The sequence below is a fragment of the Oryza glaberrima genome, chromosome 8, assembly GCF_000147395.1.
Source record: "Oryza glaberrima chromosome 8, OglaRS2, whole genome shotgun sequence".
In the NCBI taxonomy this organism is placed as follows: Eukaryota; Viridiplantae; Streptophyta; class Magnoliopsida; order Poales; family Poaceae; genus Oryza; species Oryza glaberrima.
The window spans coordinates 24,865,166-24,888,656 of record NC_068333.1 but is presented as its reverse complement, the minus strand read 5'-3'; the positions used below and the strand labels follow the sequence as shown (position 1 = coordinate 24,888,656).

The 23,491-nt window shown below is 43.6% G+C and overlaps 5 protein-coding genes and 1 non-coding gene across 8 annotated transcripts; 4 read left to right on the top strand and 2 right to left on the bottom strand.

Annotated features, from left to right (window-relative positions):
- The first annotated feature begins 1,418 nt into the window (after positions 1 to 1,418).
- On the top strand, positions 1,419 to 3,799 carry LOC127781744 (uncharacterized protein At2g27730, mitochondrial-like). Its single transcript, XM_052308754.1, has 3 exons — positions 1,419 to 1,689; positions 2,863 to 2,901; positions 3,238 to 3,799. The coding sequence occupies exons 1-3, from the start codon at positions 1,552 to 1,554 to the stop codon at positions 3,433 to 3,435; spliced, it is 375 nt and encodes a 124-aa protein (XP_052164714.1). The 5' UTR covers positions 1,419 to 1,551; the 3' UTR covers positions 3,436 to 3,799.
- Positions 3,800 to 4,209: 410 nt separating this feature from the next.
- On the bottom strand, positions 4,210 to 6,050 carry LOC127781746 (uncharacterized protein At2g27730, mitochondrial-like). 2 transcript variants are annotated; one of them, XM_052308757.1, is made up of 3 exons: positions 5,777 to 6,050; positions 5,566 to 5,658; positions 4,210 to 4,415 (listed from the first exon to the last, which is right to left on the bottom strand). In XM_052308757.1, exons 1-3 carry the CDS (start codon positions 5,936 to 5,938, stop codon positions 4,392 to 4,394), a joined length of 279 nt encoding a protein of 92 aa, XP_052164717.1. In that variant the 5' UTR covers positions 5,939 to 6,050; the 3' UTR covers positions 4,210 to 4,391. The 2 variants fall into 2 exon arrangements, with proteins under 2 accessions (XP_052164717.1, XP_052164718.1); XM_052308758.1 differs by having other exon boundaries at positions 5,786 to 6,037.
- Positions 6,051 to 7,770: 1,720 nt separating this feature from the next.
- LOC127781694 (60S ribosomal protein L10a) lies at positions 7,771 to 10,095 on the bottom strand. The gene is made up of 5 exons (XM_052308703.1): positions 9,975 to 10,095; positions 9,378 to 9,597; positions 8,843 to 9,008; positions 8,201 to 8,406; positions 7,771 to 8,041 (listed from the first exon to the last, which is right to left on the bottom strand). The coding sequence occupies exons 1-5, from the start codon at positions 9,977 to 9,979 to the stop codon at positions 7,988 to 7,990; spliced, it is 651 nt and encodes a 216-aa protein (XP_052164663.1). The 5' UTR covers positions 9,980 to 10,095; the 3' UTR covers positions 7,771 to 7,987.
- Positions 10,096 to 10,200: 105 nt separating this feature from the next.
- LOC127781690 (uncharacterized) lies at positions 10,201 to 13,767 on the top strand. Its single transcript, XM_052308697.1, has 4 exons — positions 10,201 to 10,355; positions 11,879 to 11,968; positions 12,850 to 13,111; positions 13,257 to 13,767. Exons 1-4 carry the CDS (start codon positions 10,313 to 10,315, stop codon positions 13,564 to 13,566), a joined length of 705 nt encoding a protein of 234 aa, XP_052164657.1. The 5' UTR covers positions 10,201 to 10,312; the 3' UTR covers positions 13,567 to 13,767.
- A 433-nt stretch (positions 13,768 to 14,200) lies between these two features.
- LOC127781692 (vesicle-associated membrane protein 727) lies at positions 14,201 to 16,832 on the top strand. 2 transcript variants are annotated; one of them, XM_052308700.1, is made up of 6 exons: positions 14,201 to 14,335; positions 14,682 to 14,930; positions 15,038 to 15,239; positions 15,339 to 15,459; positions 16,265 to 16,327; positions 16,414 to 16,832. In XM_052308700.1, the coding sequence occupies exons 2-6, from the start codon at positions 14,735 to 14,737 to the stop codon at positions 16,555 to 16,557; spliced, it is 726 nt and encodes a 241-aa protein (XP_052164660.1). In that variant the 5' UTR covers positions 14,201 to 14,335; positions 14,682 to 14,734; the 3' UTR covers positions 16,558 to 16,832. The 2 variants fall into 2 exon arrangements, with proteins under 2 accessions (XP_052164660.1, XP_052164661.1); XM_052308701.1 differs by lacking the exon at positions 14,201 to 14,335 and adding an exon at positions 14,365 to 14,515.
- A 473-nt stretch (positions 16,833 to 17,305) lies between these two features.
- Positions 17,306 to 17,377, top strand: TRNAP-CGG (transfer RNA proline (anticodon CGG)). Its single transcript has one exon. It is a non-coding gene; the product is annotated as a tRNA-Pro (tRNA).
- The last annotated feature ends 6,114 nt before the right edge of the window (positions 17,378 to 23,491 follow it).

The following is a 23,491-nucleotide window of genomic DNA, read 5'->3' as shown; positions in this document are numbered from 1 at the left end:
GGACAGGGATCCACTCGGCGGAGCTTGAGGCGGAGGCGCTTGGAGTGGGGCTCGGAGAAGACGAACTTGGCGCCGGAGAGGGACGGGCGAGGGGGCGGTTGAGGCCGCGGAGGAGGATCTGCATGAGCTCGGGGGACTCCGGGGCCGCACGGAGCCAGGAGCGCGGGGGCTGAAGGTAGGAGGTACAGTCGGGGCAGTAGACAGCGGCGTGGCATGGGACGCCCTCGATGATGTTGACGCCAGCGCGGATGCAGCGCGTGCACATGTTGGCCGGGTTGGGCTGCATCGCCACGCCGTAGATGCAGCACAACACCGTGCCCACCGTCTGCGTCGGCACGAACATGCCGCTCCAAGCAGCCGGTGCCACCGACCCCGGCAGCATCCTCTCGGCGGATTGGATTGGATTGGATTGAATCGGGATCAAATCGAGTGGATTGGGAGATCTCTAGAAGCGAGGGGGATCGAGATTTTTAAGCTAGGGTTTTTGTAGGTGAAAAGAGGGGGAAGAGACAATGGCGGCGCGTGCCCAGCGCCTGCCTGCTCCGCCGGCCGGCCGCTCCGGCCCGCGCCGTTGCCGACTTCGCCCACCGCTTTCCCGGTCCTCCGGCAGGCAAATGCGGCGGGTCGCTCTGCCCGTCGCTTTCCCGCTCCGCCGACCCGCCTGCTCTTGCGTGGTTGCCGCCGCTGCCTCATCGCCGGTCGCCGGCCACCGCCACCAAACCTCCTCCTCTCTCGCCTCGCCCCGTCGACTTCCTCCCCAACCCGCCGGCCAGCCTGCCCACCCAGACGACGAGAAAAGTGAGAGAAGAGGAAGGAATAGATGACGTAGCATCCTGACATATGGGGTCCATGCTGACTCAGCCGCCACGTCGGACAAAACCGGGGTCAAAAACCATCGAGGAGCTAAAAGCGAACGGTTTTGTTAGTTGAAGGACGCCCGATATCTGGTTTTGCGATTGTGGGACGATTTTGTATGTCGATGACAAGTTAAGGGACCTTGGGTGTACTTTTTCCTTTTGTTGCGGCAAATGGTCCAGTGGCCAGCCCACCAGCCCGCATGGCCCACTAAAATCTGTAATCTGAAGCAGAAAAAAGAAAAAGCGAAAAAAATAAAAAAATAATGATAGTAAAAAATATAGAAAGATAGTAAAATATGGTTAAAATTTAGTGAAAATAAGGGAAAATATGAAATACATGACAAAATATACGGGAAAAAAATGAAAAAGTATGAAGAATACATGGGAAAAATAAAAGAAAAATAGATGGACTGCCGGGCCATGCTGGTGCTTGGACCGTGCCGTCCGGCCCATCGGCAATCGTGCTGGGCCAAGCACGGCACGGCCCACAGCCAGCCAGAGTACGGACAGGATGGCAATCGTACGGATAGGATGGCCTCCTATAAACTTGGCCTTCGCCTCTGCTTTCTTCCAACGCAAGAAGAAGAAAAGCGAGAGAGTGGGAGGAGAGCAGGTAGAAGCAGAGAGAGAGAGAGAGAGAGAGAGAGAGAGAGAGAGCAAGCGTCTCCTAGGGTTTCTCGCGGCGCTCGGCTCGATGGCGATGGCGGTGGTGGCGGCGGCTTCCAGGGTTCAGGCGAGGCTGGCGGCGAGGCTCGCACCGCGGCTGCTCCTCTCCTCCGGCGGCAAGGTGCTCGGCGAGGAGGAGAAGGCTGCCGAGAACATCTACATCAAGGTATATCCACCCCCACTCTCTTCCCTAATCTTCCTTCCCCTCGTGATTCTTGCTGTTCTTGCCGCGGTAGATGTGCTCTAGATGCAACTAGAGATGTATTGGTGTGCTGTATAGAGGTTTATGGTGCCAAGTCCAAGTGGTGTGTGTGTGTGTTGCGGTTGCGGTGGGGGTCGATTTCTGTTCGCTTCTTGCTCCGTCGCTTCAGGGATTTTGGCTGATGGGACGCGTGAACCGTAGGATTTTTTGCTAGTATTGTGGGTGCGCATGATTTTGTTGAGCGGTATGGTTCAGGGAAATGGATGTGCTCCTAATTGGAACGAGGCTGTTTTTCCTATACGAACTGCTGAGTTTGCTTCAACTTTCATCTGTTCATCCTTGTGCTGTTTGTGCACCTGTTGGTGTAATGGTGTTGTTTAGGGAAATTTCTGAAACTTGATGATTAATCTAGACATATGGTTACCTTTTCTTCTCTGTGGGTATGTGTAATATTTCTTTGTGTGGTGGTATGTGAGTATTTGCGGTTCAGAAAATTATGCCAGCGTGTGATAATGTCAGATGTGCTTGCGTACTAGTCATGAGGGATAGTTTGTCTAGTTTTTCTTTCATTGCTGTTCAGATTAGTAATATGTTCCTCGTGAAATTGCGCTTGATCTTTCTTGGTTTTGTTTTTCTTTCTGTGCTGTTCAAATTAGTGGCATGTTCCTCGTGAAATTAGCCTATTGTTGTTTGTAGTTTTAGCAGTGCTGTTCAAGAAATTTCTAGTTCATGTTTTTCTTGAACCATCTTCTTTCATAATTAGTGCGATTGATGGTGGTAATTTAGGAAAAATAAACTATGGGTTTTAATCTAGTTCTGTTACCATGTGTGGTTAACCTCCTAACTAGCTATGTGTTGTCTTCCTTTCTGCATGGGCTTATAGTTGGTTCAGAACCCTATGCCAGTTTGCTGCAACATGATGTGGGGTGGATCTGATATCATTATCTGTTTGTTACGATGCAATTTCATCGTATTAGGAGATGTTGATCATCATAATCACTTAGCATGAGTGGTGAATCGTATGTTTGCTTATTCCCTAAGTTCTGTAGGATTTCTGGTTGCTTTGGCATATTCTGTTAATGGCACTTGATACTCTTGTGGGTGTAATATATCTGAATGTTCTTCACTGTACTGCAGAAAATGGAACAAGAGAAGCTGGAGAAGCTTGCACGCCAGGTATGTGAAGCACATTATCTTTGCCCTACTTAAAAGTGTGCAGTCATGCATTTCTGTTTCTCATAACTACTTTCCATTTTATTCCCAGCTTAAAACTACAGATCAGTTTGCCCTGCAAAACTTTGATCATAGTGTTATACTTTTATACCAGTTTCATTCAATATCTGCCCTTGCTCTGAGAAGAGGCAATTTGTTTATGCCATGCCTTGCTTTTACCAAATTATGTAGAGTTTACAGGCCATGAATTTGCTGTGTTTTCTTGTTATGTGGGTTGTGAATTTGTGAACCTTTTAATCATTTGGTTGTTGCAACTTACAAGATACTAAATGCTTGCAGGGTCCCAGCCCAGGAGAGCAAGGCTCATCTACTCCTGCCGCTGATGTGAAGGCCGAAGGTGGCCCAACTGCTGGTGCGTCGACCGTCAAGAACAAGAACTACACTCTCATCTCATGTGCTGTTGGTGTTCTAGGTGCCAGTGCCATAGCGTGGTATCGCCTGTCAAAGCCTGAGAAGTCAGAAGAGGTTGCGAACTAACTTGGGCCTTGCTGATAGAGTTCCTGTCCAGTTTCTCCTTTCTTTTACTCACCTTATGCACCTGCACTACCTTTTGGAACTAAACTGAGGAAAACCATGCGACTATCTCGGGGGATGTAAGTAACACCAGACAAATGTTAGTTTTCGCTTAGTTTCTACCATATGCAATCTCATGATAGGCAAGAAATTTTTGTGCCGTTTGAACTCAGTTGCTGGGTGAGGTATAACTGCCTTTTTTGGAGGGTGATCTTTTTGATCTGTACGGAGTAGAAGATTGTGCCCTTTTTGTCATAGCAACATTATTATCTGATGAGAGATATATATGAATGGAATGAATCAATGAATGATCTATATGAATGGCTCTTCTTTTGCGGTGTTTGTTGTGTCAAGTTAGCGGGTGAAATATGCTCCATTATTTTCTTCTAAGTGTGGCATATTTTGACTTGTCTGGTATACTGCTACATATTTGCCTCTTTTTTTTGTGCCCTCATCCAGAGAGAATGGAGCAGCACTTGTGTGAGCTCGCTACTGGTCTGATGTCTGAATGGTGTATGTATGTTGCAATCAAGAATTCAAGATGTATAAGTCTGAACAGCGTATGCTACTTGTAGCTGCAAATATTGTTGTCAAATGAACCTCATGCCTGGAACCGCATACGTACGCATTCTCACGCCGCTGCGAATGAATTGCATAAACCGCATGTCTGGAACCGCAGCAGCACGCATGTTCTGCATATCTAGGTGCGCAACAAAATGCAGAAAGGGAACACAGATATACTTGTCCAACACAATAGAGCCTCATTCAATCATGAACAAGCACCGGAAACCAGAGCAGATGAATCTAGCTCTGTCAAATGTTTTACAGAATTTATTCTTTCATCCTAGGACATGTATGAACACCGGTGTCCAACATAGGCATGTGAAACAAGTCCGTCTTCAGACAGAAGCACATCACTCCTAATTGGATCCCCCCTCCGTATTCTGCCAAGACGAGCAATTGAGCAGCATTAGTAAATAGTCCAAACTATATTGTTCCATAGAGAGAATTAGAGTGCAATAAGCTGAAAAATGCATCTCCATACAAGGGAGATAATTCTTAAAAGCATACAGAACTTGAAAAGGTAGATAGGACGAGCAATTGAGCAGCATTAGTAAATAGTCCAAACTATTGTTCCATAGAGAGAATTAAAGTGCAATAAGCTGAAAAATGTATCTCCATACAAGGGAGATAATTCTTAAAAGCATATAGAACTTGAAAAGGTAGATAGGATCATAAGAAGCCTGCCATGTCAGGTAAACCAAATTAGTTGCTATTCTACATTTTTAAGCCTGCCATGTCAGGTAAACCAAATTAGATGCTATTCTGCATTTTTGCGCCCAAGACACATTAGAGGATTTTGCTTTGTCAATGTTTCCCTCTAGTAAGTTGCCAGGTGCAAGCGAAAATCTGCTGCAACTACATGCCAAAGTCCCATTTGGGACGAAAATCCACAAAATTTCCTATAAGGTGGTTTGCAAGTTGCAACATCAAACATTATAGCATGTAAACCAAATGAGTATAAAATTGTGAGAGAAGGGCAAAGTAATATGTAGGAGTATCATCTAATCCTAACAATAGGAGTAAAAAAAGAAATGAGTCATGTTTCAAACACTGCAGCAAGTTAGCAAGACCAACTGATGCACTAATTAGAAGAAAAGAATTCATCAGATCATATGTTGAGGAGCAGGTGTGTAAGTTGGATGGATCAAGTACATTGTAACATGGTTATCATCTTTTCTGAACTAGAACAGATAGTGGGTATGAATATTCATGAAGATACCATTTGCCCACTAGTGTTGCTCGGCTCAAAAGTGAAAAACCTTTACCCTTTACCTTTACATCTCCCCTCCCCCCACAATGAATTTAGCCAGCCATATACAGAATCAGAATGAAGTTATCTTCAATCCCTAGTTCCCCACCCACCAGACGCTTGAGGCATACTCTCAATGTAGCGATTTCTGAATGTCCCTGTGGCTACACTAGACATTTCCCCATCAATCCCAATATCATCAACACAAGTGTGCCTTGCCCCAGTCAGATATAATCAACACAAGTGTTTGGGGAAGAGAGAGAGTGGGGGTGGGGGATAACCTTGTCGGAGGCGGCGGGATTGGCCTTGTCTGCCTCCGCCTTCTCCTTCTCGAGCTTCTTCTTGCGCTTCTCCATCCTCTCCCTCTCCATCTTCTGCTCCCCCAGCAAGCCGGAAAGAAAGAAAGAACACACAGCAACAATAGCGGTGAGCACTGGATCGGATCTGAGAGAGCACAAGAGCAGAGGAGACGAGGGGAGGGGAGGGAGCAACCAAATAAACCTGGACGTAGACGTTCTCCTTGGCCCGCTCCTCCTCGCTCAGCACGCGCCCCTTGCCGTCGCTCATCAGCCGCATCCCGCCGCACGCCGCCGCCACAGGAGCAGGGGAGCGGAGGCGCAACGGGAGTGAGGTCAGCGCCGATCTCATCGCCATCTCTCTCGCGCACTCTCCTCGACTCGCCAATAATCTCTCGATCGATTTCGCGTCGCGTCTCCACAGTCTCCGGGTCTCCTCCGCCTTTTTGTGGGCTGCAACGACGGCCTCACCTCACCTCCTAACCGTCCATTCCAAATCAACGGCGGCAGAGGTCGTCCTCACGCTTCAAGTCTCGTTGACTATAGCCTTCTTTCTTTCTTTTTTTACTTTATCAAAAGATTTAAAGTTGAGAAAATTTTCGGAGATTTTCACGATGTTGTATATGCTTAGAGCATCTCCAGAAGCCCTCATTTTAAAGCCCCTAAAAACCAAATAAGGGCTGCCCCCAATTCTTTAGGACCCTATAAATACCTTCAACTCCAGCAGCAGCCCCTATTTCTTAGGCCATATTTATTATTCTCTTTTATATTAATATAGAATATAGGTTTACGTCTAATTTAACATCTCAATAATTAAAAGATAAATATTTTACAAGATCATCTCGATGAAAAAGTTAATTATCAGGTGCATTATGCACGAACAATAGAGTATATATTTAACCAAACTATTGAAATATTATCCTATATACTGTGTAAAAAAAATGAATATATACCACTGTCTCTCACTCTAATCCTGTATGTCTCGACCAAAAGGAAAAAAAATACTGTCTTTCCACTAGAATCCACTATGCCTCTGTAAAAAAATGCAAAGAAAAATCTACTCCCTTTACATTCTGTGTGCAGGGACATTGCAGGGGCAAGCAGACAGGCAGAAGAGGGCCAGGCGGATGAAAAAGCAAGGGGATGGGCTGGTGGGCAGGCACTGGCCCTCCGGCCGGCGAGGTGGCGCGGGCTGACAGGCAAAAGAGCTAAAATCAGTGCGGTGATTCGCCGGCATGCGAGCGGATGGCGGATCTTTATAGGGTGATCTTGTCGGAGGTGAGGGGTCAACGACGGCAGCCGGAGGAGATACAAATGCATCACAGGGTGTTGTGGGAACGTGAGATGAGCGAGCGAAGAGAAAATAATGTCTGCCCCAGAAAAAACATCGATAGGGGGCCATCTTGTTGAGCCCCCAGGACTAGGGGCTTCGGGGGCCATCCTGTTGAGCCCCCAGGACTAGGGGCTTCGGGGGCCATCCTGTTGAGCCCCCAGGACTAGGGGCTTCGAGGGAGGATTCAGGGGCCTCCACATTTTGGGGTCTATAGTAGGGTCTCTGCTGGACTTGATTTTTTCATGTTAACTCTCATAATTTAGTTAGGGGCTAGGTTTAGGGTCCCTGCTGGAGATGCTCTTAGTTCCATCAAACCCTAAACATGTTTTGCAAAAATTCATAGCTATGGATAAACCCTAAACTTTGGAAGCACGACAATTTAACAAACCCATAAAACTTAGGGTAAACGTGCAGAAGACTGAAGGATTGGGCATTGTAGTCTAATGCTAATCTTACAACCAGCACGAAGTATGGAAGTGATGGAACAATCCGAATGGTGTCGTCAAGCGCCACAGAAGGCTCTCACAAATTTGCTATCCAAGTATGATCATCAACACTACCTGTGGCAGTGAAACAAATTGCACCAATCTTGAATCTTGCAAGGTAAAAAGGCTTATCCTCCCTCCATTTCGAAATGTTTGATACCGTTGACTTTTTAGCACATGTTTGACCGTTTGTCTTATTCAAAAATTTTTATGAAATATGTAAAATTATATGCCTACATGAAAATATATTTAACAATGAATCAAATGATAGGAAAAGAATTATTAAGTGTCGAAATTTTTTGAATAAGACGAACGGTCAAACATGTACTAAAAAGTCAACGGTGTCAAACATTTCGAAACGGAGGGAGTATGTAGGAGCAGCATAACACACATAGAATTTCCACATTAGAAGCTTAGGTAGAATAAGTTACTCCCAAATAAACACGCTACAAAAATAAGGTCCAGATATTTCTTTGATATATTCTCTTGCACTGACAGACAAAAGCCGGTCCCAGAGCGACAGGTCTATTTTAAGAGGAAAAGCTTGGTTTCAACTGATGCTTTTCACTTCTAGGTGGAACACACCAACTTAGAACACCCTGATTGGTTTCCCCATGGTGCTCTTGATGTAAAGGCACCTCACCTATCAAACACAAACAATTCCAAGTTATCATCAGTTGTTTTCTCACATAAAACTATTATTCAAAGCAAGGCCAAAACTCATATATATTCACTATGTTGTTAAACAGATTTGAGCTGTAAGTTTAATTGCATGCAAACAGGCTCAGAACAGATAACTCACATTCTGCCAGTTCTTTTTCAAAAGGGACACGAGGAAGTTGACGCTCATTTGGATGTTTTGCTGGATCTGCTTCTCCTCCATTGACAAGTTACCCACAGCAACACCCATGCACAGAACCTTCTTCAGCTGGAACTTGACTGTAGCTTTCGTCTCGTTGACCTTGGATTCAAGAGACTCCTGGTGAGTAACCAATGTAGGGAACTTGCCTGCAGTGTGATCAAAATGATTCAATTAACCAATCTGCCTTGGTAAACCCCAACTAGCCAGAGTCTAAAAAAACATATGGGTAAACTTCACACAGTTACTAGATTAAGGTCCAATTGGACAGTTTAGGTCCTACAACAGTTAACAGTTGGCATGAAATTAGCATAAAAAGACAACGCCATGAAAAATGAAATACAATGTAACACCTAGATGATAGTTATGTTTCACTGCAGGTCAACTATAAATTTGTAGTACTATTCAGGTAGCAGTGAGGCATATGAAACGATACTGTGCACGTTAGAATTCAAAACTACACCAAGAAAAACTAGCATGTACTCATTAGAATTCAAAACTACACCAAGAAAAACTAGCATGCACTCGTTAAAATTCAGAACTACACCAAGAAAAAGCAAGAATGTCAGAAAATGGAATACTTGCCTGCCTTGTTGAGACCAGGACCAAGGAGACGAGGAATCTGCTTGATGATGGCCTCTGATGCTAAGAAAGCATGGTACTTCTTGGCAAGCTTCTTAACCAGCTTCTTGTTCTTGTTCATTTTCTTAAGAGCCTCAACATCCATGTAGTCAAGCCCAATCTTCTCAGCCTGTACACGAGCCAATCCGCAGCAAGTTGGCAGATAAATAAATTCTCATTAGACAGAATAAATTGATCCACAAACAACGTGTGAACATTCTTAATTTCAGACTCCAGCCAATTATACATAGCATACAACACTTGAGATGCAATGGAGAAGGACCCAGACAATATATCAGGCAAGGCACAAATAATAATTCAACCAAACAAATTAAAAATATGAAATATGTTTCAGTTAAGATACTACAAGAATGTAAAACAAAGACTTAAATAATCTAAGGTCACTTACATGAGTGAGAAAGGAAAATCCTCAATTTCAATCTAAACGGAGGGTGTACAAATTTACAAAATCAAAATGGGTATGGCATCATAATCTTACCTCCTCGACATGCTGGGCATCACCAAGCATGCAGACCTTCATCTTGGGGCGGGGGATATGGGGCAGCTTGACGGAGCCACTGAAACGCTTGTCCTTTTGCGGGTCATAGTTCTTGAGACCAATCTGAAGCTCAACGGTCTCGGTGAACTTCCTGCCCTTCTCCTTGGATTCCCCAACAACCTGGGAGATTGCTTCCTTGAGAACCTCGCTCTGCAACTTACTGCAATTGATCACGCAAGCTCAGCACGTGAATTTTGTTCAGGAAACAAAGAACGAGCATTTCTTATACCGATCAGTAACCTATATTCAGACATAATCTAGCTAGCGCCACTGATCTCTAGCGAGAAGCAGAAAACTCTAGATCATGCAAGGTGTACAGCTACGTGATCCCAGTCTATCTCGAGATCCATCGCTTTAATGAGACATAAACTAAACAAATCGTCCGAATTCCATATCATCTTCTTACATCTTAATAAGAGCTTTGATCTAACAAAGCAAGCGCGCAGAATCACAGAAGGCCATAGCGACAGAAACTAAGCAATAGAAGAGATTCGTTAACCGTAAGAAGGGAAGTAGAGATTGGGCGGCGGGAATCACCTCATGATGATCGGCGGCGGCCGCGGAGGGTCAGGGAGCGAAACGGCGCGAGAGAAGAGAGAAGGCGGCGAGTGAGGATGCGTGCTCCCGACCTAGGGTTTTTGTGGCTGCATGCTCTGTGCCGTTTCGACCGTCCGATCGGATCGGACGGTGGAGATTGACGCCGGTGGGCTTCCTTTCGTCGTGGGCCGAAACATAAAGGGCCCATTCCGCATATGGCGGTCGCCCATCTCAATCTCAAAAAAAAAAAAAAAAAGGAAAAAAACCTCCACTACGCAAATCGTCGTCGTCTTCCTCCGCCGAATTCCCCACCCCACCGGCGGCGCGACCGGGCGGAGATGTACCACCCGACGAGAGGCGGCGTCCGCGGCGGACGGGATCGTAAGCTCTCTCCTTCTCCTACCTTTCCCAAATCCACTCGCCGTGAGATCTCAATCGCTGGCTGCGGGCCCTAATTCTGCCGCGTAATTTTTTTACTTCCGTGAAACACTCGCTAGGGTTTTTAATGCTAGGGACTCGCTGTGGCTGTAAGGTTCTAGTTGTTGATTTGTCGGTGCTCCTTCCTCGCGTTTGATTGCATCTCGTCCGGTCTTACTTGTTGGTTCCAACTCGTCCGTGTTGCACTGGATTCGATTAGCTAGTGCGTCTCTTGTGTCTATGTGGTTAGTGCGTAGGATCTTACCTTCCAACTCATCTGTTTGCTTGTATGATCTTGCCTCAGGAGGAATTCTGTGTCTGCCAAATTGTTATTGAATCATGTTCCTTTGAAAGGTTATAAGATGGAAACTGCACATGGCGCGGTCACGCACGTATGCCTGCCCGCATTCAGCACCCTTCGTCACGCGTGTTCACCTTTATCTCTTCTCTATCCAATTGATACCAAGTTCCTCATTGGTTCCGACATTGTTTTTTAGTTTAAAAACAATGGTCATAAGATGAATGGATGACCCCATTGCAAGGGATCCTCGTGTGACAGACTGACAGTCGGATCATCAAGGGACAACAACTACTGGGGTTACAACGTACTGCTGCCAAAATTACCTTAATGAATGGTGGCATGGCAATACCAGTCATCAGGATGAAACATGACACTATAAAATTAGTATTAGCACTTCTATATGCTGGATGTATGAGCTTTCCAAAATTTACACGAGTTTTTCAACTTCTGTGGGCATATATTATGGATATGCATTTGTTTGCTGCAATGTACGGCACTTATTAGTGTGCTCCGAGCTCTAGGATAGGATATCATGGAATATTCAGTTTTACTCTCTGTATTTCGTTGTGTTTTATGCTTTATAATGCTAAGGTTCATCCTCATGCTGAATGAGCAAAAAGTTGCTAGATAACTACAAGATACAATGAGGTGAGAAAATGATCCAAATTACATTGATTACAATTGCTGCATCTGAAAGAGAAAATCATCACTTTTTTTTTTTGGGGGGGGGGGGGTTCATTTATAGGCTTGTACTATATAACTACTTTGTATATGATAAACTCACTAGATTATCATCACTTATGGGCATCATCGGTGCCCTAATTGTATAACCTTATGCTTACTATTCAACTTTACAAGCGCTACAAATAATGAGTGCAGCCCGTTAGCTCCTCCAATTGCACCTGTGGTTCTTCATTTTGTACTATGAACATAAAGCTACCTTTTCTCAAACAGAAAAGCGTGCACTGGACTACTCCTACACCTGCCAACATGAATAGGCCTACATTTTGATCGTTTGTTTTTGCTATAAGCTCTTCTACATGTTGTTCTGTTCCACTGCCATTGTGTCATCTCCATCTTGCACTTTGCATTGTAGCTTACGAGCTTTTTTGTTATATGGGTTGAACATACAATTATTAGAAAAGCTCAGTAAATCTAAATACTTTTCTCCTTTTGTTCCTTGCAGAATTCAAATGGGATGATGTTAAGGTTGACAAGCACCGAGAGAATTACCTCGGTCATAGCATTAAGGCTCCTGTTGGAAGATGGCAGAAAGGTAAATATAACAATACCCCTTGTTTACATCCACCTTTGTTGGCTGGCTAGTCCTTATAAAACAATGGTTTTTTACTGCTCGACATAAAGTGGTTTTTCTTCTTCTTCTTCTTCTTCTTTTTTATGTCACATGGTCTAATTAAATTGTTAAAAATATCTTATCTCTTACTGTAGTTTCCTACTTGACCTTGATTTAGCTGTACTGTTAGTCTACTAGATTAGCGAATACCAGTTGTCCCATGTCCAGAAATCAAGAGTGGCTAATCACATCTCCCTCAAGTTGTTCAGGTTAACACTATCATTTTGTGTATACCGGGACATTACCTTTGATATAATTGAACTGGAATATGTATTTTTAGTGCGACAAGTGCGTAACTGTTGAAACATAAGCAGGCATTTGTCAGGGTTAGCACGAACTAAACAAAAGCGCTGGCATTCTATTTATTGACTTTCTAGCTGATACAAATAAAGTGCTATGGCATCCTTTTTTATTTTATGGATTCCAGATACAAATTAAAATTAGTCATTCATGTTTTTCGACCTTCTAGTTATTTATCAACTGGAAGAAATGTTGGTCTTGTGAGCAGTGAATTTGTGAACCGTAGGTGCATTCAGTGAGTTCAATATTGGCATGTGTTGTTTTGTTACCAGCTCAAGTGAGTTTGTAATTGTACCTTAGAAACCTCGTTTTGGCTTGATAATAGTAGGCTAGTAGCAATAGATCTCCTTTTTCAGCTGGGCTTGGCCAAATGTTTTGATAAGCCTTCAACTAAAGTGGATTGGAATGTCAATGCTTGTTTTACTTTTTAAAGTCCTGTTATTTTAATGTATAACCCTGTGGATTCTAAGTTATTGATACGAGAGACTGATTATCTCGGCCAGGGAAGGACCTGTTCTGGTATACAAAAGATAAGAAATCTGACTCAGAAGATGCTCTCAAGGAAGAAATCAGGAGAGTGAAGGAAGAGGAGGAGCAGTCCATGCGGGAGGCACTTGGCTTAGTTCCTAAGCGTAGTAGTCGACCTAAGGGCAACCGATTAGATAAGCATGAGTACGCAGAGCTTATTAAGCGAGGATCAACTGCAGAAGACTTGGGTGCTGGACATGCTGAAGCAGCACAAGTGCAGGGTCTAGGTTTATACAAGTAAGTTCATGCCGCAATAGTTTCAAAACCCACTTTAAATCATCCTTATTATATAGTGGTCATATAATCGAACTTATCTGAAAAGTTTTTTCTAGTGATATTTGATGAATTACTAATAATATAATCATAATGCACATTATCTCAGGGGTCCTCGCAGAGAGGAAGAATCGAGCTCCTTTAACCTTGATCCTCCAGAAATGGTGCCCGCTGAGCAGGCTGACAACCCTCCACTGGAAACCAAACCGGAACGTGAAGATTCCGATGATGATCGTAGGAGCAAAAGGAGGCGTGAGGAGAGGGGAGGGGAGAAAGAGCGGAAGCGAGAAAGGCACTCGGAAGGAAAGGAGAGGAGGCGTGACAAGCAAGAGAAGAGGAGTCGGCATGAGTCGGACGACAGGTCGAAGCGCCACCGCAAAGACAAGCACAAGAGGAGGCATGACTCTGATTCCGACTAGTTACTGCGGCTCTTTCAACCTGTCTCACTGTATCCTGCCATCATATTTCATGCCTTGCTACGTTTGCTTGATGATGATGTAGTTGTAAAAACAGCTTGTATACTCTTCTTGAATACATTGTCTGTTTTTAACTTGCACATGAGAAATATGTTGAACCTGTAACATCAGCGGTGCATTTTGGCAATCTTCTTTCTGCCTATCCTTGTCTTGTGCATTTCCATCTTCACGGGATGTTAAGTGTTACGTGTGTTTTAGTTCACGCCAAAATTAGAAGTTTGATTAAAATTGAAACGATGTGATAGAAAGGTTACTCCCTCTGTCCCAAAAAATTGATTCGATTCATTGTATTAGTATGTGTCCCATCTAGTATAAGGTTGCTATATTTTGGGACGGAGGGTGTGCTCTGCTTATTAGTTATTTCTTCAACGATCCAGTGAAAACCATTCTTAAATTTAACAAACGTTTAACACGTTAAGCGGCTAATTATCCAACCAGAATCTCCCAGGAGGAACACGCAGATTAGCAAAGGAAAAATAAATAAAACTAGCTGAGTCAACTCTCTCTGTCGTCATCTTCTTCGTGTGTGCAGTGTGCGAGTAACTCGACTCGACGAAGGGCAAATACGTAACTTTCTCGGCAGGAGAGGAGTTGGGTTGATTCGCAGCAAAGGCACGGCACGGCACGCACGCACTCGAATTCACCTTCACCTTCAGCGCGAGCCGCGAGCGAGAGAGGAAAAGGGAAGCGACGATCTCTGCCCTTCTAGAAGGTTCGCCTCGTCGGTCCCCTTCCCCCCCCCCCCCCCCCCTCTCCTCTCAAGCTTCAGAGCCCTCTCTCTCCCTTACACGAGGCGAGATCTGCTCCCCTTCTCCCGATTCAACCAACCACCACCTCATCTCCGATTCCCCCTCTTCTTCTTCTTCTTCTTCTTCCTCTTCTTCTTGGTGGGGTTAGTTTCTGAATCGTCTCTACTGCTAACCTCCGACTCTGATGCCGCTTCCTCTTCCCTTCTCTCCTAATTCACATTCTATTCGGATTTCCTTTTTGAGGGTACTCTCACTAGTGGAGTAATTGATTGGTTGATTGGTGTTGTTGTTGTTGGGAACACAAATTAGGGTTTGGGATTTCTTGACTGGACGAACTCGTGCGATTTCGGGAGGCAGGAGCCATGAACGGCAATAAGCAGTCCCTGATATACAGCTTCGTGGCCAAGGGCTCCGTCGTGCTGGCCGAGCACACCGCCTTCTCCGGCAACTTCAGCACCATCGCCGTCCAGTGCCTCCAGAAGCTTCCCCCCAACACCTCCAAGTCCACCTACTCCTGCGATGGCCACACCTTCAACTTCCTCGTCGACCGCGGCTTCGGTAACACCCCTCTTCTTCTTATTCTTATCTTTCTGTGGGAACTGAACTACAGTAGTTAGTAATTGTGATATCTGTTGAGCTCACTTGGGTTATTTTGGGGGCTGCAGTGTTTCTCGTCGTTGCGGATGAGGCCGTTGGAAGGAGCGTGCCGTTTGTGTTCCTAGATAGGGTTAAGGAAGACTTCATGCAGCGGTATGGCTCCAGTATCGACGAGGAGGGTCAACACCCGCTCGCCGATGATGCAGATGATGATGACTTCCTCTTGGAGGACCGATTTAGCATCGCCTACAATCTTGACCGGGAATTCGGGTATGAAGTCACCATATGCTGTGTTACCTACATATGATGTTTCTTTCTTTTACTAGTATCAAATGTGTCTTTAACATGTGTTTTTGTGTTTGGGTATAGACCGAGGCTGAAGGATCACATGCTGTATTGTATTAATCATCCAGAGGAAATTAGCAAGCTCTCCAAAGTGAAAGCACACCTCACGGAGGTCAAAGGGATTATGATGGACAACATTGAGAAGGTATGTGCTCAAAACAGTGCTTTCTTTGCTGAAAGAATATAGTATATTGTGTACGGAAACAATTGTTGTGTAAGTAAGGTTTCCCAAAAACTCTGGATTATATTGTTCTAGACACCTAACAGTTCCCCTGTTCTATTCATGTATGGCCATATTTCTGTGTGATTTATTTCTTTGATGAAGTAAACGTGGATATCATGTCAGGGTATGATGTAAACATGTTTCACCTTTTCTGCTCAATGAAAAATCGCGTAAACTTGTTTCACCTTTTCTGCTCAATGAAAAATTGCAAATGGAAACATTTTCAGTAGTTCATGGGCCACATCCCATGCTGCTTGGAAGTTCCTGCAGAATATTATTACTGTGTGCAGTCTATGTTGCTATGCATAGAAGTGCTCTGGTGTCTGTTGGTGTGATTAATTTACAAATTGAACAAGTAATGATGGGATCTTGAGTTTTAAAATAAAGATCAGTTTTCCCCCCTTTTTGTGAGTTAGTACATACTGTTGTCATTGTGATGATGAATTGTCTGCTTATTGTATTGCCCATGTATTTGAACTTTTTTTTTGTTACAAAGTCTTCACTATGACAGTATGGTTATTGGCACGCTAGTTTCAATATCTTGGACCCATGTCTAGTACTCCTACCCAGTATGTAATTAGTCAGTCTGGCATTTTACAGGAAGCCAGAGAATGCAAACAATATTTGTGGCCTCATGTCATTTTAGTATTTAACTGAATACAGAAAAAATAAACTCCTTTCTTGATGTTTCATACTACTGACTCTTACTGTCCTGGATTTTGTATAGATATTGGAACGTGGAGAGAAGATTGAGCTTTTGGTCGGCAAGACTGAAACCTTACAATCACAGGTATGGAAAATCTGTGTGAAATTTTTGTTTCTGTAAGAATGTTTAAGTAACCATGACTAAGTGGTGTGTTTTCAAATAATCTTCAGGCTGACAGCTTCCACAGGCATGGAAGAGAGCTCAGGCGTAAGATGTGGCTTCAGAACCTGAGGTTTAAGTTGATGGTGGGTGGTGCTGTTGCGGCGTTGATTCTCTTCCTCTGGCTGATTATTTGCGGGGGCTTCAAGTGCTAGAACATTGAAAGCCTTTTTCTTTTTTTTGCATTCGATGTGTTTACCGTGTCGTGTGCATATATAACGACCAGCAAATCCTGCTTTCGATATGCTTCGTGCAGAGTTAAATCTCCTTATGGACCTTTATTCCTTGTAGCCTGTTCTCATGTTTCATAGTATTACAATAGGGGGGCTCTGGAAATGGAATACTTGTGTAAACAAACCTTGTGAAAGGAGACAACTTAGCTATCTGTATTATGTACATTCTGAAATGCTAATAGCTTATTTCAATCTCATTTTCATTGGTCATTCTCAGCTGGTGTCCTAAATGTTGATTGCGTACCGCGCGTCTGCGCCAGATCATTTAACTCGCTATTCATATTCTGCAATTAATCGATTCTTTGAACTGTAAGGGTCTATCTCAAGATTAGGATGGCGCACCGAATTTCTGATTGCATGAAAGATATAGTTTATCTTCACAATTTGCAAAGGGAGAAAGGCTATATATGTTGATATGCACTCTGCTTCTATCAATCCCTCCCGTGCTATGTTTAGCGGTGAAGCAGGTGTGGATATACCTCAACTGACAGCATATGATCAGTCGAACTGAATTTCATACGGAATGAGTTAGACTGACTACGCCTAATCACTTCCATTGCTGCCCTTTTTTTTCTCCCTCTTCTAGCGTTGCGAGGTAAATGTATTAGTTAGAGAATTCGAGTTCCTGTTATATAAATTTATAAAACTTACGGAACAGAAACAACGCAAAGGGTGTTTGGTCTAGTGGTATGATTCTCGCTTCGGGTGCGAGAGGTCGCGAGTTCGATTCTCGCAACACCCCGTTATTTTTTTCCCAATTTTGCTTCAACGGATGACCAATTGCCTGTGCCATTTACCTGAGTCTAATTAGCAGCTATTTTTGACTTTTATTTTTCCCACCTTGTTTGTGCATGCAACCGCGTATAGAAATATTTTCACAAGATAGGTATGTCTTGTTTGAACCAAATATGGGTACCGGCACTCTGTATCGCCAATTCTGAGATATCACCATTTTTTGGTGGAAATAATAGTAGCCAAAATTGTCTAAGTACGAGTCTATACAACATGGTACAGATTGGAGGTTAAAGCAAAACCAGTTTACTTGTGTGAACATAGTTGTGCTCTGGTTAGGGTCCATGTGATAAAAATCATAGGGTACGTACTTTGATGGTTAAAGAAGGTACCCGTGGTTAGTGGTGGGTGATTTTAATGAGACTCTTTGGCAGTTTTGAGCACTTCTCTTTGAAACAACGAAGTGAGCCGCAGATGCAAGCCTTTAGGGATGTGGTCCAGAGATGTGAACTCCATGATCTGGGGTTCTCGGGGGTGCCATACATTTACGATAACAGGAGAGAAGGCCGCAGCAATGTTAAAGTGTGCCTAGACCGCGCCCTTATAGATGATGGGTGGAGGGGACTGTTCTCTACAGCACAGGTGTTTCATCTGTCCTCTCCTAGATCAGACCATTGCCCCATCCTTGTCAAATTTTATTCTGAAGATCTTCGCAGGAATTTTGCGAAGTGTGTCCATTATGAAATTTACTGGGAAAGAGACCCTGCAATCTCTGAAGTTATAGCAGAATCTTGGGGCGTTTCCGGAGCTAAGCAGGATCTGAGCGACATTAATCAAGCTTTGTTTAGGATGATGTCTGACCTTCGCACATGGAGTAAGAAAAAGTTCAGGAATGTCAGCCGGGAGATTGAGAAAACTAGAAAGAAATTATCTGAACTTCTTCTAAGTAATGCCGACAGCAGGGAAATAAGACGGGTATCTGATCAAATGAACGAACTTCTGTACCGTGAGGAGATGATATGGTTGCAACGATCTCGAATTGCTTGGCTGAAAGAAGGTGATAGAAATACACGTTTCTTTCACAGCAAAGCAGTGTGGAGAGCAAAGAAGAATAAGATTACAAAGCTACGGGATAGTGACGGTACTGTTCACAGTACGACAAAAGAGTTGGAACGCATGGCAACTGAGTATTTCCAAAGGCTGTTCACTGCCGACCCCAGCATTGATCATTCGAGAGTCACTAGCCTGATAAAGCCGAAAGTCATGGATGCGATGAATGAGGAACTATGCAAAACCGTCAGTGAAGAGGAAATTGCAAATGCCATGTTCCAAATTGGTCCATTAAAAGCACCCGGGCCAGATGGATTCCCTGGTCGGTTCTATCAGAGGAATTGGGCTATACTAAAGGACGACATTGTGCGAGCAGTACAAGAATTTTTCTCTTCGGGTACCATGCCTTCGGGGGTCAATGAGATTGCCATTGTTCTGATTCCGAAAACTGAGCAACCACAGGAACTAAAGGATTTCAGACCTATCAGTTTGTGCAATGTGGTCTATAAAATAGTGTCTAAATGTTTGGTGAACAGACTAAGACCAATCCTGGATGATCTGGTGTCGCAGAACCAGAGTGCTTTTGTCCCTGGTAGATTGATAACAAATAATGCCCTGATAGCATTCGAATGCTTCCACAATATACAGAGGAATAAAAACCCTCAGAATGCTTACTGCGCATACAAGATGGACTTGTCCAAAGCGTATGACCGTGTAGACTGGAAATTTTTGGAGCAAGCAATGGTTAAACTGGGTTTCGCTCACTGTTGGGTTAAATGGATTATGGCATGTATAACCTCGGTGAGATATGCAGTTAAACTTAATGGAACCCTGTTGAACACCTTTGCTCCATCATGAGGTCTGCGTCAGGGTGATCCGCTTTCGCCCTTTCTTTTCCTTTTTGTGGCTGATGGACTGTCCTTGCTACTAGAAGAGAAAGTGGATCAAGGAGTCATGAACCCAATCCAGATATGCCGTCGTGCTCTTGCTGTGTCGCATTTACTGTTTACGGATGACACGCTGTTGTTTTTTAAAGTGGCAAATGATCAGGCGGTAGTGATGAAAGAAGTTCTCGAAACATATGCTTCCTGCACTGGGCAATTGATAAATCCTTCCAAATGCTCCATCATGTTCGGGCAAAGCTCTCCTACTGCTGTCCAAAATCAGATAAAGCAGACCCTGCAGATAAGTAACTCCTTTGAAGATAAATATTTGGGCTTTCCGACGCCTGAGGGAAGAATGACCAAAGGAAAATTCAAAAGCCTCCAAGAGAGATTATGGAAGAGAATTATGCTATGGGGTGAGAACTTTCTGTCAACCGGGGGGGGAAGGAGATTTTGATTAAAGCTGTCCTACAGGCCATGCCTGTTTATGTTATGGGACTCTTCAAGCTCCCGGAGCGGTCTGCGAGGAATTGACAAAACTGGTTCGTAATTTCTGGTGGGGAGTAGAGAAAGGGAAGAGGAGAACGCACTGGAAATCCTGGGACTGTTTGATTGATCAGAAGTTGAAGGGAGGTATGGGGCTTAGGGATTTTAGGCTGTTTAATCATGCGCTTCTAGCTAGACAAGCCTGGAGATTGTTTGACAGACCGGACAGTCTTTGTGCTAGAATTTTGAAGGCCAAATACTATCCGAACGGTTCTCTCATTGATACAAGTTTTGGAGGAAATGCCTCTCCAGGCTGGAGAGCGATCGAATATGGTTTAGAATTACTAAAGAAGGGCATTATATGACGCATTGGCAATGGTAAAGCAGTCAGATTGTGGAGGGATCCCTGGATTCCGCGGAGCTATTCAAGAAGATCCATCTCAGCTAAAAGAAATTGCAGACTGAGATGGGTTTCAGACCTGATTGATCAGTCCGGGTCTTGGGATACTGACAAAATCTCACAGCATTTCCTGCCCATGGACGCTGAGGCCATCCTAAACATTCGTTTATCTTCAAGGCTGGAGGAGGACTTCATTGCTTGGCATCCGGATAGACTAGGGAGATTTTCTGTCAGGAGTGCTTATCATCTGGCAGTAGCTCTAGCACAGGTTGATGATGGCTCGAGTTCGTCCGGGAATGGAAGTAGCAGAGCTTGGAATGCCCTTTGGAAATGCAATGCGCCCCAAAAGGTGAAGATTTTTGCCTGGCGAGCTATTACTAACAGCCTTACGACATTGGAAAATAAGAAGAAGAGGAAGCTTGAAGTTTCAGACATCTGCACCATTTGTGGGGTGGAGTCAGAATATGTTGTTCACGCTTTGTTTCACTGCCCACATGCCCGGCAACTCTGGGAAGCGATGAGTGATGATATGCAGCTTAACCCTCTCAGCAACATTCACAATGGAGATTCGAAAGTGATCCTGGACCTGTTGGAGCAGTCGCAGCCGGAGGATCAGGTTATGCTTTTAATGGTACTGTGGCGAATCTGGCACACACGGAATGAAATAGTGCATGGCAAACCAGCCCTAGGAATACTAGTGTCCAAACGTTTCATTGAAAGCTATGTCCTCTCCCTTGCTGAGATCAAGCAACACCCCCAAGCAAATCCTGAAAAGGGGAAACATGTTGTGGATGTGGTCCTAAAGAAGTCGCACAGCATCAAACAGAGTCGAGAACCTGCTCCTGACAAATGGTTGAAGCCGCTCCCAGGAAGCATGAAGCTGAATGTTGATGGCTCATTCCAGGAGAGTGAAGGCAAGGGTGGTATAGGCGCTGTGTTGCGCAACTACACAGGAGAGGTTATTTTTGCTGCTTGTGGACATGTTGATCGCTGTAGTAGTGCTTTGGAAACGGAACTCCTCGCCTCTAGGGATGGTCTTGCCCTCACCCTACAATGGACCCTGCTACCAATAGTGATTGAGACAGACTGCTTGGCGATGGTCCATCTTTTCCGCGATGCTACAGGAGCTAAATCGGAGCTGGCGTTTTTAATCAGGGAGATAGATTCTCTCTTGGTGGGAAATAGGGATATTAGCTTTAATAAGTGTCTTAGAAGTCAAAATCTTATTAGTCACTGTTTAGCAAATAAGGGCCGTTGTGACAAGATCACACAGTTGTAGCCGGACAATAAGTGTACTTTTATCTCACAGTTTATATGTGAGGAGGCTAATGAGTAATTATCCCTTTCCCCTGCAAAAAAAAGAAGGTACCCGTGAGATGCAAGACTTGGCAATAATCTTGTGTATAACTTTGTTATATTCATGTGGAAATTTGTGTGTGCATGAGTATATGTGCACGTCTTACTTGTACTTAGAAAAACTTCTTAATTGTATTGTTACTTACCTTTTTATAATGTCGACGACAACTAAGATGGTGACAACAATATTGGACCATGTGCGCAACAATGGGATAAAGCTACTAAGGACATCTATATTGTAGTGAAAAAGCAGGTAATAAACAATAATATATGCTTTCTTGTTAGCATACATTGTGGTACCTAATAATAGCTACTATCAAGTACTCCCTCATTTCCTAAATGTTTGACGCCGTTGACTTTTTTAAACATGTTTGACCATTTGTCTTATTCAAAAACTTTTGTGAAATATGTAAAACTATACATATACATTAAAATATATTTAACAATAAATCACGAACGATCAAACATGTTTAGAAAAGTCAACGGCGTCAAACATTTTGGGATGGAGGGAGTAGTATGCTTGCTACCAATAATAAGCAGGTCAAATATGTTATTTGTACACCTCGAATACATGGAATGGATGAATTTTGTTTGTGTACGGGTCCACCTTATTTACCACAATGGGCATCAAATTTTGTAGTGTGTATCAAGTTACTATTACTTGATAATGGAACACACTATTACCACCAACCTAGACAAGATACATTGCTGTTGTTTTAAAGGGGATAAATTGTGTGTGTGTGGTGAGTGGACGGAGAAGGAGGAGGGTTTTTGCGTGTGTGGAGCTAAAGGCAATATTTAGCTCTAAGACGTCATAGGCAACTTTGCGACGGTGTAAAAGCTTGGAAGAAAAATAATTGTGATTGTGCGAGTTACAAGGCTATGACAAAAAAAAACGATATTATAGACCAGGTATTTTCTTCCAATTTAACTATTAGCTGGACCATTCTATATAAGTTATATAAGACTATTAATTTTTAAAGGGTTCTTATAAAGAAAAATTAATTAAAAAACTCACATGTTCTATAGAAAATCTGAAGGGCATGGTCGAAAGCTTGTTTATTGGTCTAAAACTTGTGCGAAATATTGGTTCATAGTATTTTTTTTCTCGAGTTTGGCTGGAAAAGAGACCATTAAGACAAGAGAATAAAAATCTCCTACCGAGGCCATAAAAAAGGCAATGAAGTTGTGCTCGCCTCATCTTAAGAACGCGAAGTGGTAGCTCACTGAGATTCCAGCGTATTTAGTTTAAGAAAAGTAGGGTTGTTCGGAGGCTCTTATTTCTCCAGTAAAAGGTAGTCCCTTTATTTGTACCTTGTTTTGAAAACGAAACACATTGCCCTCTAGCGAGCGCTAGAACACCACTTACCTCTTTTAGAGCACATATATTGCTATGTTGTCTCATTATCCCCTTCCTCCTCTATGGCGACCGCTCTCCTTGGCAGCGAGCTCCCACAAGATCATGGCATATTGCCTCAATCAGAGCCTCCTTAGCAGTAGTCGGTCGACGAGGTGTCAGCTGTGAGACTTGTATGGCTTTGATGCTGTTGGATCTTGGATTGGTCGCACTGGATGTTGCAGCGTACGTGCAGACTCGAGTAGTGGACATTAGCTTGGTTACTTCTTTCCTTTCGTTTCATAAAAAAAAACTTCTTACTATCAGTTACTTCTTACTCTTTCTCTTATGAGACGGCCATCCTATAGCCTCCTAGGGCACATTGCCAGCTTCATCGGCGGTGATAACCTAGTGGAGTATTCATTTCAGGGGACAACGGCATTTCTGCTTGATAATCCTCTAATGCTCTTCTATTTTCGGTGAATAAATTTATTGTATGCAGTATTGTTTATCATACCCAAACACTCTTTTATAGGGGTAATAAAAATATGATTTTATTTTTAGTTAGCATCAAATTACACGTGGGAATATTTTAGTTGCGAAAACAGTTAC

What these genes read in the sequence shown, in the direction of transcription:
- LOC127781692 (XM_052308700.1), top strand. Translation starts at nt 14,735, where the DNA reads ATGAACGGCAATAAGCAGTCCCTGATATACAGCTTCGTGGCCAAGGGC. An exon ending in AATCTTGACCGGGAATTCGG is followed by an intron (nt 15,240 to 15,338) that starts GTATGAAGTCAC and finishes GTTTGGGTATAG; the next exon opens with ACCGAGGCTGAAGGATCACA. An exon ending in TGATGGACAACATTGAGAAG is followed by an intron (nt 15,460 to 16,264) that starts GTATGTGCTCAA and finishes GATTTTGTATAG; the next exon opens with ATATTGGAACGTGGAGAGAA.
- LOC127781690 (XM_052308697.1), top strand. Translation starts at nt 10,313, where the DNA reads ATGTACCACCCGACGAGAGGCGGCGTCCGCGGCGGACGGGATC. An exon ending in CGTCCGCGGCGGACGGGATC is followed by an intron (nt 10,356 to 11,878) that starts GTAAGCTCTCTC and finishes TGTTCCTTGCAG; the next exon opens with AATTCAAATGGGATGATGTT. An exon ending in CAGGGTCTAGGTTTATACAA is followed by an intron (nt 13,112 to 13,256) that starts GTAAGTTCATGC and finishes ACATTATCTCAG; the next exon opens with GGGTCCTCGCAGAGAGGAAG.
- LOC127781694 (XM_052308703.1), bottom strand. An exon ending in TCCTGGTCTCAACAAGGCAG is followed by an intron (nt 8,407 to 8,842) that starts GCAAGTATTCCA and finishes ATCACACTGCAG; the next exon opens with GCAAGTTCCCTACATTGGTT. An exon ending in TGAAAAAGAACTGGCAGAAT is followed by an intron (nt 8,042 to 8,200) that starts GTGAGTTATCTG and finishes TGTGTTTGATAG; the next exon opens with GTGAGGTGCCTTTACATCAA.
- LOC127781746 (XM_052308757.1), bottom strand. Translation starts at nt 5,938, where the DNA reads ATGGCGATGAGATCGGCGCTGACCTCACTCCCGTTGCGCCTCCGCTCC. An exon ending in TCTACGTCCAGGTTTATTTG is followed by an intron (nt 5,659 to 5,776) that starts GTTGCTCCCTCC and finishes CTGGGGGAGCAG; the next exon opens with AAGATGGAGAGGGAGAGGAT. An exon ending in ATCCCGCCGCCTCCGACAAG is followed by an intron (nt 4,416 to 5,565) that starts GTTATCCCCCAC and finishes TCGTCTTGGCAG; the next exon opens with AATACGGAGGGGGGATCCAA.
- LOC127781744 (XM_052308754.1), top strand. Translation starts at nt 1,552, where the DNA reads ATGGCGATGGCGGTGGTGGCGGCGGCTTCCAGGGTTCAGGCGAGGCTG. An exon ending in CCGAGAACATCTACATCAAG is followed by an intron (nt 1,690 to 2,862) that starts GTATATCCACCC and finishes ACTGTACTGCAG; the next exon opens with AAAATGGAACAAGAGAAGCT. An exon ending in TGGAGAAGCTTGCACGCCAG is followed by an intron (nt 2,902 to 3,237) that starts GTATGTGAAGCA and finishes AAATGCTTGCAG; the next exon opens with GGTCCCAGCCCAGGAGAGCA.